This window comes from Cottoperca gobio, unplaced genomic scaffold (assembly GCF_900634415.1).
Source record: "Cottoperca gobio unplaced genomic scaffold, fCotGob3.1 fCotGob3_242arrow_ctg1, whole genome shotgun sequence".
NCBI classification, from domain to species: domain Eukaryota; kingdom Metazoa; phylum Chordata; class Actinopteri; order Perciformes; family Bovichtidae; genus Cottoperca; species Cottoperca gobio.
The window spans coordinates 1-15,197 of record NW_021166867.1 but is presented as its reverse complement, the minus strand read 5'-3'; the positions used below and the strand labels follow the sequence as shown (position 1 = coordinate 15,197).

The following is a 15,197-nucleotide window of genomic DNA, read 5'->3' as shown; positions in this document are numbered from 1 at the left end:
TTATACAATTTTATTTAGATTTAAAAGAAAAATGTTTGTCTTTCTGTTTTGCAATGCTTTTTGTTTTGTTTTCTGAATGTTTCATCTGTATGTGCAAGATTCTGACGTTTTCCTTTGATACTATCAATTATGACAGTTTAAAATAAATATTATTGAAATAAAATAAAACCGGCAAGCTTTTTTGACATCATCCTGGATCCATCTTTTTAAAATACGATCACATCGTCATTTCTGTCACATGGATTGTCTCTGTTGTATTTTTACTATGTTGTTTATCCTGTACACACTTCATCTATCACAGTCTGTCCGTCCTGGGAGAGGTCTCTCAGTCTCTCCCTGAGGTTTAGAACAATTTTCCCCCTTTAATTGTTGGCTTCTTTTAGGAAGTTTTTCCTTGTGGGGTGCGAGGGTCTGAGGACAGAGGGTCTAAGGACAGAGGGTCTAAGGACAGAGGGTCTAAGGACAGAGGGTCTGAGGACAGAGGGTCTAAGGACAGAGGATCTAAGGACAGAGGGTGTTGTATGCTGTACAGTCTGTAAAGCACACTGAGACAAATGTGTAATTTGTGATATTGGGCTATATAAATACATTTTATTTTATACTCTTGTTCACTGCCACCCTGTGGTCACAGTGTGTAACTACACCTATTTTTATTTTGACGGTGTTACCAGTTGATTTTATAGTCAATCATCATCAATTTGATTTGACTTTCAATTTGATTTAAACAATTTTTCCAGCACTGGTTAGAGTCTGGATTTGTAAAGATAGCAGATCACTGGTTTTATGCCCGGACGGCTGTTGTTTGCATTTAAAAATAGAGGCTACATGGTTTCAACCCTATGTCTTTGGGAATGCACCACACTAAGGCTGGAGTTTACCTGCAGAAATCCACCAGATCCTTAACTGTAGTTTTCTGTTGGTTGTTTACATGACTAACAACCTAAATTTCCCTCGGGATTCATAAAGTATCAATCTATCTATCTAACAATGGAAAAATATCCTCTTCTGTTGTTTCTCCATTATCTCCGACTCCGGCAGTGGCTGTGGTGTCTTGAAAGGCGCAGATGCGGGCTAAGTCTTTGAGCTGCAAACTAACGGTAAATGTAAACAGTAAATTTACAGAGTCTGCTTTTACAATCTTTTGCGATCTCTCAAAGCGCTTTGTCACATGTCAGCATTCACCCATATTTATACAGAGTCAGTGGCTACCATACAAGGGGCACATCAGCTCATCAGTAGGGATAAACATTCACACAAATTCACAATTTGGGTTGCAGTATCTTGCCCAAGGTCACTTTGACATGCTGACTGCAGGGGCTGAGGATCGAACAACTGACCCTCCGACCGCTGGACGACCACTCTACCTCTTGAGTCACAGTCGCCCGTAAACTGCACTGTGTTGTCTTTGAGCTGCAGGCTCCGGTAAGGATAATAAGATTATCCAGGATAATAGTGACATGAAACTTTCGTTCCATCGTTCCATACCTAAAGTGCACTTAGGTTTTATGTCTGAAATCACAACTGATTAAATGAGACAAAAAATGAAAATAATTTTGTACTGAAATAAAAAAGAAAACTTAGTCAGAATGATCGTCAGACTCAGTTTAACTCTGAAGTGTATGAGTGCATATTAAAACATTTAATCTCCCGTGGCTTTAAGATGATTTACATACACAGGTTTCACCACCGTATCCCAGAATGCTTCGCTTCGGTCTTACCATTGATTTGACATCATGCTAATCAATCGTTCACATCCATCACAAAGATCAATACACTGCATTCATGAAGTCATTTCTTTCTGCAGACAGTTATTCATCCACTGACCCTAAAACTCAGACTTTCAGATGACCTTTTAGGTGTCAGGTGACCTTCGGGTAACTTTTAGGTGTCAGGTGACCTTCAGGTGACCTTGACACATTAAGGAGTTAACTGGAGTCAGGTCTGTGTTTCTGGGACAGTAGATGAGACCAAACCAACAACATGCCAAAAATATTCCCATTTAAAATAAAAAAATGTCATTATAATAAAAATTATTTTTGTATAAAAACATCATCACGTACAGACTTTTTCTTTCACACACAGACGAGCGTCACAGATTCTTTTTTAAATATAAAATCATGTTTGATTGACAGATTTTTTCTTCACAGAGAAGAGTTTATAAATATTTTTTTCTTTTTACAAGAGTTCTGCTACACGACTATCAGACTTTAAAAAACATCCGAATCTTTTTCAGTGTTCAGATAGAAAAATAACAACAGAAAGTTCTCCTACACCTGCACGGTCATCCCTGCACTCTGATTGGACAGCAGGACAACACCTGCACAAGTGTGTGTGTTCCTGTGTGTGTGTGTGTGTGTGTGTGTGTTGATTGTTGTTGTGGCCGTAGAAGTTTTTCATGTTTTGACTGATGTTCGGTGATCTTCTGACATTATTTCTTTGACAGTATCTGAACATCTGGATCGAGACCCACGTGAGGTCACTTCCTGTGTTGATGTGACATTTGTAATTAGAGTAATAATAAATAAATGTCACATATTCAGACTTTATGATTAATGTATTAATCGTTTAGTTTTATTGTATTAGTTGATAGATGGATAATTATAAACAACATGATTTATCTGACTATAAACGTGTAAACATAATATTACTTCTGTGTATCTTTTTATTTTAAAGGCGTCACATGACAGCTTAATTAATAATCAAAAGGTAAAAATTCCGTTCATATAAAATAAAGTCATATTTATAGACGGCAGTAATACTGTCAATCAAACAATGAGAAAACCAGCAAGAAAAAAAACATGAACTAGCAGCGCGACTGCACACTAATATTTCACTATTATAATTATATCATTATTATTCCAGTTTCAGGAGCTTAGGACACGTTTACAATATGAGGCTCAGTTAGTGACAGCGAGGGTTCTCAGGAGCAGCATAACTGCAGGAAAGGAGGAAAGTAAGTTATATAAAGGGTGTATCGTGTTTTTACAAGTTCCAAACCATAATATTTTGTGCATATAAACGTAGTCAGTGTGTGTTGTGTCTCTGTCGGTGTGTCAGATGGCCGTGTCCCAGAACACCGTGGTGCTGGTCTGTCCGGCGGCGGTGGGGGGAGCAGAGTATGGCGGTGGCTGCTTCCTCTTCCAGCTGGGCAGGATGGGCATGCTGTCCTGTTTACACAGATTCTTCTCTGGACGCTGACGAGCTTTAATCTCTCGACACAAAACCCTTTTCCTCTCAATCATCTCCATCATGGTGGCGTCTCCGCAGAGCCACGGCATCTGGAAACAGAGCAACATCAACATGTGCACAACCAGTCACTCATCGATCACTTACATACCGCCGGGACATTTCCAATACCGCCCATACGCGGCCCGAGAAGGACACTAAAAACTGGAACCCACGAAGGATTGACCCACAGAGGGTGAAAGATCCAGACAGACCCTTGGTTCTTCAAGCTATTTCTTTTAGGATTATTTGGTAGAAAGTTTCCTAATGATGAACTCTGAGATTTGTAGTACATTTGTATGGGCTGGTCCTCAGTGACCTGGGGAGGATGTGCACAAAGCTCCTGCTACCTCACAGACTAGGGTTTTATATTGTCTACTGCAGGGGTGCCCACACTTTTTTGGCTTGTGAGCTACTTTTAAAATGACCAGGTCCAAATCTACCTGTATTAAAAAATGCTGCGGCGGGGGGGGTAGTTCACTCCTCTCCTTTCCCCCACTCTGTCTCTGACTGTAGGTGTGTGCGGGAGCGAAACAGAGCGAGGGAGGGAATGTTAATGCGCAAGGCAAGAAAAACACAAAAAAATTGAATTTCACGGAGTGCGGGGTTCCGTTGGGGGAATATATATATTTGTTTTTAACGGTGCGCGATCTACCCGCACTACCCTCGACTTTTTGGGCACCCCTGGCCTACTTTCTATTGTCACCCTTTACAGCTGTTTCCACTTGTTGCACTTTGCACAGCAACATGTTTGTGAATCAATTTTATTTTATTCATTTATTTTTTGTAGCTCTGATAAATAAATGTGCGCAGTAACTTGTGGTTTGTAACCTTTTGGTCGTGGTAACTGTACATTTGTTTGCTGTGTGTGTGTGTGTGAGTGTGAGTGCGCTCAGTCCATCAGGTCCGTCTCTAGACAACATGGTGTCCAGTGTGTGTTGTGGCATTTCACTGTTGTTGGTGCATTGGTGCGTTGGTGTTTGGATCCTGGTGTGTTGGTGCGTTGGTGCATCTGAATCTTGAAGGATCTTCTACTTGACTGTAAGAATATTGTTTACTAAGCTTACTAAGTAAAAGCGTATTTACTTTTAATAGCTTTTCTTTAAGGAAACAGCATTTGTTTGGAGCGGCAGCCTCATCAGACAAAGACTCAGGAAGACAAAGACAAAGAGTTTTCATGGGAGGCACAGCCAACACTACTGGGCTAAGTATCTAATTTTGCTTTCTTGTTTTTCTCTTTATCCATTGCCACACTTCACCCACTCGTCTTTTGATTTTCATGCCGTTACTGTAACTAAGCCGGTTACATTAAATATTGTTGTTCTCTACTGTCCTCCAGGTCCTTAGGGGGAGGTTTTGGAGAAATTGGATGTTCTCCTATCTAACCCTAACCCTAACCCTAACCCATCCCTGAAAATGGCCCTCCGCTCGTACTTCTCGTTTCCTTCAACATCCAGTCAGAGAAGTCAACAGACCTACTATCTCTCTTATCTTCTTTTGCTCTCTCCCTATGTCCGTCCCCACCTACTCACATAGCTGGCAACCACCTCAACCTCATATTCACCAGAAATTGCTCTACCTCGAACCGCTCTGTAACCCTGCTTCACATCTCTGATCACTTTTTCATATCCTACTCTCTCCCCCTCTCCCTATCGAACAAACCTAACTCCCCATAGACTTTACCTCTCCACAGTAAAATTAAGCTCCCTCTCTCCCTCCTCTCTTGCCTCATCTGTCCTCTCGACCCTTCCTTCTCCTGATTCCTTCTCACTCATGCCTGCCAGCTCTGCCACAGACACTTTCCTCTCTACTCTGTCCTCCTCTCTGAACTCTCTCTGTCCTCTCACCTTGCAGCAGGTTCGCCAGTCCCCTCCAGCTCCCTGGTTGGATGACTCTGTGCGTGCTGACAGAACTATCCTACGGGCAGCTGAAAGAAAAAGGTTGAAATCAAAACAACCTCACAACCTCCTTGCCTTTCAAACTTTCTTCCAATCTAAAATTCAATCCTCTTTCTCCAGCCCCAAAAAACTCTTCTCTATCTTCTCCACCTTCCTCAATTCTCCCAGTCCCCCACCTCCTTCTTCCCTCCTACCGTCCCACTTATCAACTACTTTGTAAAAAAAATAGATTACATACGCTCTTCTTTTTCCAACTTACCAACTAACATCAAATGTTCACCATCCACATCACTTCCCCCCCACTGTAACCGCCCCCCCCCAAATGAAGTTCTAACACTTCTTACCTCTGCCCGTCCTACCACTGGACCCTATACCCTTTCACCTTCTACAGTCTACCTTCATTTTTTTCTTACCCATCTCATCAACACTTCCTGAACAACTGGCTGCTTCCCAACAGACTTAAAGAGACAGCAGTGAACCCCCCCTAAAGAAACCCCCACTCACCCCTTCTGAACAACTATAGACCTGTCTCTCTTCTTACATTTCTTTACAAAACACTTGAGCGTACCGTCTTCAATCAACTCTCGTCTTACCTTCACCAGAACAACCTTCTTGATCTGCACCAATCTGGTTTCAAGGCTCAACTCAGCTGAGACTGCCCTTCACGCTGCTGGATCAACCCTCCCCCTCTATTCATCCTTCTGGACTTTTCTGCTGCGTTTGATACAGTGAATCACCAGATCCTCCTCGACACCCTCCAATAATTGGGGGTCTCAGGCTCTGCTCTCTCCCTGCTCGAATCCTACTTAAAGGACCTACGGGGTAACTTGGAGAGGGGTTCTGTCTGACCCTTGTCAACTCTCCACCGGGGTTCCTCAGGGCTCCAACCTGGGTCTCTTCCTCTTTTCTCTGTACACCAACTCACTTGGCTCTGTCATTCACTCTCATGGCTTCTCATACCACAGCTACGCAGACAACACTGATTCTGTCTTTTCCCAGATCTGAAACCCAGGTGGAGACACGAATCTTGGCTTGTCTGGCTGACAACAACCCGCTCCTGCAGGCACACTCTGCTGTACTGCCTACATCTGACCTCTACAGCTCATCCAGAATGCAGCAGCCTGACTGGTCTTTAACCTACCCAAGTTCTCCCACACTACACCACTCCTCCGCTGCCTCCACTGGTTACGAGTGGAATCTGCTTCAAGACTCTGGAGCTGGCCTACCGTGCAGTGAATGGATAAACTCTTCCTACATCCAGGCCATGGTCAAACCATACACCCTACCGCGTTCACTTTGCTCTGCATCGGCCAATCGGCTTGCTACTCCCTCACTGCGAGTGGGACCCAGATACCCCTCAAACAAAACCCGCCTGTTTGCTATCCTGGCTCCAAAATGATGGAACAACCTCCCCATTGATGTCAGGTCAGCAGACAGTCTTCACACCTTCCATACCAGACTGAAAACCCACCTGTTTTGACTGCTCCTCGGCAAACCACTTACATGGGTTTGGCTTATTTGAAGCCAATGGTCGAGTTTTTATTTTATTTTATTTATTTTCTGTATGTTGCACTTGCAAGATTCTTGCTGTTCGGAGTTGTATCCTCATGATTGTTTGCACTTATGGTAAATCACTTTTAACAAAAGCGTCAGCTAAATGTAAAAAATGTAATGTGTGTTGGTGCGTTCGATGCTGGTGTGTTGGTGTGTTGGATTCTGGTATGTTGGTGTGTTGGATTCTGGTGTGTTGGTCCGTTGGTGTGTTAAAATCTGATTTTAATCAGATCATAAACAGACATTTTAAATTGTCATGTTTCAAATTTCACACTGAAGTTGAATTTGAATTTGGTGAAATCAAATATTTTATTGTCAGAGACTGCTCAGAAAACAGTAACACACAAGTTACAGATTCTATGTAAATGTTCATCATCAGTAGGACCCGAGAGTCTAACAAACATGTGTTTTTTATTTTAAAACAACAAACAACAAAGAACGGGCGGTGTTAGATGGAGACTGGTGGGGTTAGGGTTTTCATTAGTGTTAATAATAATAATTTTAAAAAAGTATTAATGAGATTTTTTGTATTAAATTGCTTCAGTGGGAGTTCAAACAGTGTTAGTTTAATGTAAGTGTAGTGTTAGTTTTATTTTAGTTTAATGTTAGTATCAATAATAAAATGTTGTTAGTATCAGTATTAAAGTATTACTTCACTTTATATAATTACAGATTAATTCAGTTTTACAGTTCATGACACATTTAATTTAAACACCAAATACTTTACACACAACTGCAATTACTAAATGTCCTTTGAACAAAGTAAACAAATCCCTTTGTTTACATGTTTAACATGTATACATATTTATCAGTTTACATGTCTACACGTCTCAATGTTTACACATTTATATGTCTACATCTTTACCCATTTAGTCATTTACATGTCTACATGTCTACATATTTACTCGTTTACATGTATACATGTCTACATGTCTACATGTTTACATGTCTACATGTTAACTTGTTTACATGTATACATATTTACCCGTTTACTTGTCTACATGTTTACTCGTTTAAATGTATACATGTTTACTCGTTTACATGTTTACTCGTTGAATCCTGTGTGACATAAAGTCTTTATTTTACATAAAATGCTGTTTATCATCTGATTTGCAAAATGGATCAGTGACAAGTAACACAGACAGGTAGACCGGTAGACAGTTAGGACAGGTAGACCAATAGACAGACGGGTAGACGGATAGACAGGTAGACAGACCGGTAGACAGGTAGACTGGTAGACAGGTAGACCAGTAGACAGGTAGACCAGTAGACAGGTAGATCGGTAGACATACTGGTAGAAAGGAAGTCAGACTGGTAGACAGGTAGAGAGGTAGACAGGTAGAAAGGTAGACCGATAGACAGGTAGACAGTGAGACAATTAAGGCCTTTGCACACTAAGTCCGTATTTCCGCATATTTAAAAATAAATATGATGCATAAAAAATTACTAATGGTCTAAGAAATCTTAGTGACTAGTAACTGGTTACCAGTGGCGGCCAAAATCTGCTTCAAGACTCTGGTGCTGGCCTACCGTGCAGTGAATGGATCAGCCCCTTCCTACATCCAGGCCATGGTCAAACCAAACACCCCAGCGCGTTCACTTCGCTCTGCATCGGCCAATCGGCTCGCTGCTCCCTCACTGCATGTGGGACCCAGATTCCCCTCAAACAAAACCTGTTTGCTATCCTGGCTCCAAAATGGTGGAACGGCCTCCTCATTGATGTCAGGTCAGCAGACAGTCTTCACACCTTCCATACCAGACTGAAAACTCACCTGTTTCGACTGCACCTCGACAAATGAAAAAAATGAAAAATTCTGTTCTTTGTATGTTGCAATGTTTTACATTGGTTTGGCTTATTAGTATTAGTATTAGTAGCCAATGGTTGAATTTGTATTCTATTGTTTCTGTATGTTGCACTTTGTTTGGCTTATTTGAAGCTATTGTTCTGCACTTAAAGGATTGTACCTCTTTGAAGCTAATGTACTTGCAAGATTCTTGCTGTTCGGAGTTGTATCTTCATGATTGTTTGCACTTATTGTAATTCGCTTTGGACAAAAGCGACAGCTAAATGAACTGTAATGTAATGAGGTGGCAGCCTCACTTTTTTCACTTTTTTTTGCCATTTCTCATCAAAGAGTTGTTTGACCTCCGTACATGTAAACGTCATCCAGAATCTGATAAACTGCTTCACTTCATCTCCCAGCACAAAGTACAGAATATAGAGATGCAGAATCTGAAGATAGATTGCAGGTGATTGCAGAACAGCTTGGAATTGGGGATGATCATAAAACAAAGAGTGTAAGATAAATACGACAGATTGTGGTCAGGCAGCTAAATGATAGCTTCTTGTTAATGTTTGTTATTTATTAGCCCCGTTTGGAACCAGTCATTGCACCCGCATAATTAATTTAGCTCAGTCTCATATTGGAACAAAAATATAAAAATATGGGCTTGGTGTGCAAAGTCAGAAGGGGTATACAAACAGGATTATTACAGTTAGACAAACAGACAGGTGTCAGGTAAACACACAGACAGACATATATTTTTACTGTTAGACAGACAGGTAAACACATGAACAGACAGACAAGTGTTTTACAATTAGACAGACAGACAGGCATTTTGCCGTTAAACAAACAGATGTTTTACAGGTGTTGTACCTGGCTAAAGGCGGGGTGATGCGGATCATGAAGGTGACGTTGTGGTGTCCCTCCTGGTGAAGGAACTCCTGACGTCGATGCCGAACGGCCAAGTTTAAACACTGACTTTGATTCTGCAGATAAGATTATTTTTACATCAATCAGCACAAACAGACATATCTTCATAAGACTAATAAACCTGACGTCTCTGTAGTGTTAAGAGACTCACCTCCTCCTCCGGACAGCATCATGGTTGGGCTGACAGACGACCTCCCCATCCTGCTTGAAACTGGACTGGACTGGCTGTTTCTGTCTTTAGTGCCATGCCTGGGCAGAGACCTGGAGTCTCCTGCAGAGACACGACAATACAATAAAACCTAATTTTTCCTAGATGACAGAAATCAAATAAATATTTAACTAAACTTCAAGCATACTTTAAGGACATATAAACTTGGATGAGCTGCAACTTCTTGATGTTAAAAAAAGACTAAACTGATGTTATTGTACTTGGCCCGAAACACCTCTTAAACACATTTTCTAATAACATAGTAACTCTGGATGGCATTAACTTAGACTCCAGCAACACTCTGCGTTATCTTTGATCAGAATATTTACCTCCAACATAAAACAAATTTCAAATTTCAACCTTCACCTTCTTTCATCTACATAACATTACCAAAATAAGACACATCCTGTCTCTAAATGATGCAGAAAAACTATTTCCTACCCTTCGTGTATTGACCACTACCTAGTGTAAGAACTAGGAGACAGGATCATATTACTCCTGTATTAGCTGCTCTGCACTGGCTCACTGTTAAATACAGAATATAATTTAAAATCCTTCTCCTGACCTACGAAACCATTATTGGTCAGATTCCATCTTATTTTAAAAATCTCATAGTACCTTATAACCCAACTTGAACACTGCGCTCCCAGAATGCATTGTTCCTCGTGGTTCCTAGAGTCTCCAAAAGTACACTGGGAGCCAGAGTCTTTAGCTATCAAGTTCTTCTCCTGTGGAACCAGTTCCCAGTTTGTGTTCTGGAGGCAGACACCCTCTCCACATTTAAGAGCAGGCTGAAAACTTTCCTCTCTGATAAAGCTTATAGTTAGGGCTGGCTCAGGCTTGGACCAGCCCCTAGTTATGCTGCTATAGGCTTAGACATCCGGGGGACTTACACCAAGCTCCTCTCTCTTTACTCCTCTCCCTCTCTATCTGTATGCATTTATATCTCATGAATACATGTTTCTCACAAGGCTTCCGGGACCTCATCCGTCATCCAAATGACGTAAATATTGCAGTAATGCAGTTTGGCAGCTGTTGTTTTGACATTGTGATAGAAAAGATAGACATTTTATATGGTGTATATCAGGGGTATTCAACATAAATTCTAAGAGGTCCAGTTAGAGAAAATAGAGAAAAAGGTCTGTTTCACATCTTGATTTAACAGTCTTAACCAATGTTAGAATAAATCAGTCTCAACACATCTTAACAATTGAACAGTTTAACCCAGACTAGCACATCCTGGGTTAAACCTTTCTCTGTGGCTGATGATGCTGACAGGTGGCCTATTTGCTCTATTTTGTCACAAATCAACATCATATTGGGCTCTGAGACTTTCTGTAACCTCAGTTCAGACTTGAGTGGGTATGTTTGGTCAAAAACGTTGTGCTTGTTCTAGTGGCGTTGTTTCCCTCTGCCACTAAAGCCAGACATACGATTTGGTTTAGGTGATCACCTAATCAGTACCTCCATTAAGTAGAATGAGGTGTACTTGTATCGAAATTCAACAGACACTGGAGTGGAATGGCTGCCAAACATGTAGAGATGCTGATTTTAAGAAAAACTTGGGAGTGGTTTTGCCTGTGCAGACTGCATTTATAGTTATAAAGGTGTAACCAACATGAAGACCAGAGAGCTGTCTATGGGAGAAAAGCAAGCAATGTTGAAACAGAGAAGATGGAAAATCAATCAGCGCCACAAACATTGTTCATAGCCAGTACAACCATTTGGAATGTCCTGAAGAAGAAAGAAACCACTGGTGTACTAAGCAACAGATTGGTATACCAAGGACAACATCAGCAGCTGATGGCAGAAACATTGTGAGAACTGTAAAGAAAAACTCTAAAACAACTGTAAGTGAAATACCAACAACCTCCAGAGGGCAGGAGTGAGTGATTCACAATCCACTGTTCACAGGCTACACCAGAAGATGCAAACTACACATTAGCAATAAGAACAAGAAGTGCAGATTGGAATTTGCCAAAAAGTACAGAGACAAGGCTCAAAAGTTCTGGACAAAGTTTTATGGACTGATGAGACAAATATTAACCTTTGCCAAAGTGATGGAAAGGCTAACGTGTGGGGAAAGAAAGGATCTGCTCATGATCCCAAACACACAAGCTCATTACATTACAGTTAATTAGCCGACGCTTTTGTCCAAAGCGACATACAAAAAGTGCAAACAATTGTGGGGATACAACTCCGAACAGCAAGAATCTTGTAAGTACAATAGGTACAATCGTTTAAGTGAACACTGTCTTCAAATAAGCCAGTTTGAAGTGCAACATACAGAAACAATAGAATACAAATTCAACTATTAGCTATAAATAAGCCAAACCAATACAAGTGCAACATACAAAGAACAGTTATTTTGTTTACTTCATTCGCAGAGGTGCAGTCGAAACAGGTGAGTTTTCAGTCTGCAACGGAAGGTGTGAAGACTGTCTGCTGTCCTGACATGAATGGGGAGGTCGTTCTACCATTTTGGAGCCAGGATAGCAAACAGGCGGGTTTTGTTTGAGGGAAACCTGTCTCATCTTTGAAACACAGTGGAGGTAATGTCATGGCTTCTTCTGGGGCTCATTGATCTTCATTGATGATGTAACGCATGATGGCAGCAGCAACATGAACTCTGAAGTTTACAGAAAGATTTTGTTTGCCAATTTAAGGAGAGATGCAACCAAACTGAGTGGGAGATCCTTCATCCTAACAAACTTATCTCCCCGAAAACTGTACCTCTCCGCCGTAACCTTCGCTCCCTCTCTCCTTCCTCTCTTGTCTCAGCTGTCCTCTCGGCCCTTCCTTCTCCTGACTCCTTCTCACTCATGCTTGCCAACTCTGCCACAGACACTCTCCTCTACTCTGTCCTCCTCTCTGGACTCTCCGTCCTCTCACCTTGCAGCAGGTTCGCCAGTCCCCTCCAGCTCCCTGGTTGGATGACTGTGCATTCTAATGGAACCATTGTATGGGGAGCTGAAAGAAAATGGCTCAAATCAAAACACCGTGACGACCTCCTTGCCTTTCAAACTCTTCTCTCCTCTTTCTCTTCTATTTCAGAAGCAAAAAGCACTTTCTTCCAACAAAAAATTCAACCCAAAAAACTCTTCTCTATCTTCTCCACCCTCCTCAACCCTCCCAGTCCCCCACCTCCTTCTTCCCTGCTACTGTCCCACAACTACTTTGTAAAAAAGATGGATGACATACGCTCTTCTTTTTCTGACTTACCGACTAACATCACTGTTCACTATCCACATCACTTACCCCCCCCACTCTTACTTCTTTCTCCCCCCTCTCCAAATTAAGTTTTATCTTTCCCCGTCCTACCACTTGCCGTCGAGACCCTATCCCCTCTCATCTTCTCCAGTCTATTGCTCCTGACCTCACAACTACAGACCTGTTCTCTCTTCTTCTTCTTTTCTTTCCAAAACACTTGAGCGTGCAGTCTTTAATCAACTCTCGTCTTACCTTCACCAGAACAACCTTCTCGATCCGCACCAATCTGGTTTCAAAGCCGGACACTCAACTGAGACTGCCCTCCTCGCTGTCACTGTGGGACTTTATTAGCCTCCTATTTATTTAGCCTCCCCCCTCCTCTGTTGTCATCCTTCTGGGCCTTTCTGCTGCGTTTGACACAGTGAACCACCAGATCCTCCTCTACACCCTCAAAGAACTGGGAATCTCTCGGTGGATGGCTGCACATCACTTGAAACTCAACCTGGACAAGACCAAGCTCCTTTTCCTTCCGGGAAAGGTCTCTCCCATCCAAGACCTTACCATCAACATTGGCACCTCTGTTGTTTCCCCGACTCGGACTGCAAGGAATCTGGGTGTGACACTGGACGACCAACTGTCCTTCAGTGCCAACATCGCTGCAACAACATCAGGAGGACACGTCCCCTCCTGCAGACACACTCTGTACAACTTCAGGAGGACACGTTCTTGTCCAGGCTCTTGTCATCTCACGCCTTAACTACTGCAACTCCCTCCTTGCTGGACTGCCTACATGTCCCATCCGACCTCTACAGCTCATCCAGGATGCAGCAGCCCAACTGGTCTTCAATCTACCCAAGTTCTTCCACAATGCACCGCTTCTCCGCTCTGGCTACCAGTGGCGGCCCAAATCTGCTTCAAGACTTTGGTGCTGACCTACCGTGCTGTGAATGGATCAGCCCCTTCCTACATCCAGGTCTGGTTTGACCATGGTCAAACCAGACACCCCAGCACGTTCATTTCGCTCCGCATCGGCCAATTGGCTTGCTACTCTCTCACTGTGAGTGGGACCCAGATTCCCCTAAAAACAAAACCGCCTGTTTGCTATCCTGCTCCAAAATGGTGGAAAGACCTCCCCATTGATATCAGGTCAGCAGACAGTCTTCACACCTTCCGTCAGACTGAAAACTCACCTGTTTCGATTGCACTTCGCCGCATGAAAGAAAAATGGAAAGAAAACTGTTCTTTGTATGTTGCACTTATATTGGTTTGGCTTATTTGAAGCTATTGTTCTGCACTTAAAGGATTGTACCTATTTGAAGCTAATGTACTTGCAGGATTCTTGCTGTACGGAATTGTATTCTCATGATTGTTTGCGCTTTGTAAGTCGCTTTAGACAAAAGCGTCAGCTAAATGAACTGTAATGTAATGTAATGTAATCATGGAGCAAGACAACGACCTAAAACACACTGCCAAAACAACCAAGGAGTTTATCAGGGGAAAGAAATGGAAACTGGCCAAAAATGGTTTTAAACTGGCCAAGTCAAGCTCCAGACTGAAAACTCTAGTGATCATTGTACCTGCCTAAAGAGGAGACTGAAGGGAGAAACCCCCCTAAACAACAACTGAAAGAGGCTGCGGTGAAAGCCTGGAAAGGCATCACAAAAAAGGTTTGGGGATGTCAATGGGTCACAGGCTTGATGCAGTTATTGCAAGCAAAGGATTTGTAACTAAATATTAGGTCTCTGTTATACTTTTGTTCACCTAAAAATGTGGTGTTCCGTTAATTAACGATGCTATCTTCTAAGTTGTTAACAGATCTAGATGTAAATATCTGAAAATAGAAGCTGAGAGATCTTTTGTTGTCAAACCCAATTGTTTTCAGTGTACAGCAAAAATAAAGAAATTGGCCTCGCTGTTCCACTAGGTTTGGAGGGGACTGTGTATATAGACATACATGCATACATATACATGTATTTACACGTTACATGATAATACCTTTTGTATGTATGTTTTCCTGTGCAGTGGTGGGAGAGCAGCAGAAGGAGCAGGAGAGGAGGAGGAGGAGAGAGCTGTACAAAGAGAAGAGGTTTTTCTGTGAGCTGTGTAACAAAGGTTTTCATCAGAAACACCAGCTGAGGAAACATGTGTCCTGTCATCTGAAGCCATTTCCCTGCAGCTCCTGCGATAAAGGTTTTTACAAGGCCAAGAGTCTGCAGAAACACGTGCTGAGCCACCAGCTGCGGGAGGCTCAGGAGAGCGACCCCGACAAACTGTTGCGCTGCGACCAGTGCAACAGGAAGTTCAGGCTGCTGCGGCAGCTACGCGTGCACCAGGTGTCTCATCGGCTGGACAAAGCGCCGCTGCAGTGCCATGTCTGCGAGCGCACCT

The 15,197-nt window shown here is 42.3% G+C and overlaps 1 protein-coding gene across 1 annotated transcript; it reads right to left on the bottom strand.

The window, feature by feature from the left end:
• Positions 1-1,587: 1,587 nt before the first annotated feature.
• Positions 1,588-10,810, bottom strand: LOC115005029 (neuronal tyrosine-phosphorylated phosphoinositide-3-kinase adapter 1-like). The gene is made up of 3 exons (XM_029426815.1): positions 9,543-10,810; positions 9,335-9,447; positions 1,588-3,278 (listed from the first exon to the last, which is right to left on the bottom strand). Exons 1-3 carry the CDS (start codon positions 9,589-9,591, stop codon positions 3,054-3,056), a joined length of 387 nt encoding a protein of 128 aa, XP_029282675.1. The 5' UTR covers positions 9,592-10,810; the 3' UTR covers positions 1,588-3,053.
• Between the last annotated feature and the right edge of the window lie 4,387 nt (positions 10,811-15,197).

Bases quoted from the DNA above. Each gene is read 5' to 3' on its own strand.
- LOC115005029 (XM_029426815.1), bottom strand. From the start codon at position 9,591: ATGGGGAGGTCGTCTGTCAGCCCAACCATGATGCTGTCCGGAGGAGGA. The intron at 9,448-9,542 runs GTGAGTCTCTTA...TCTTATCTGCAG, and splicing joins GATGCTGTCCGGAGGAGGAG to AATCAAAGTCAGTGTTTAAA. The intron at 3,279-9,334 runs GTACAACACCTG...CTCTGTTTCCAG, and splicing joins ATCACCCCGCCTTTAGCCAG to ATGCCGTGGCTCTGCGGAGA.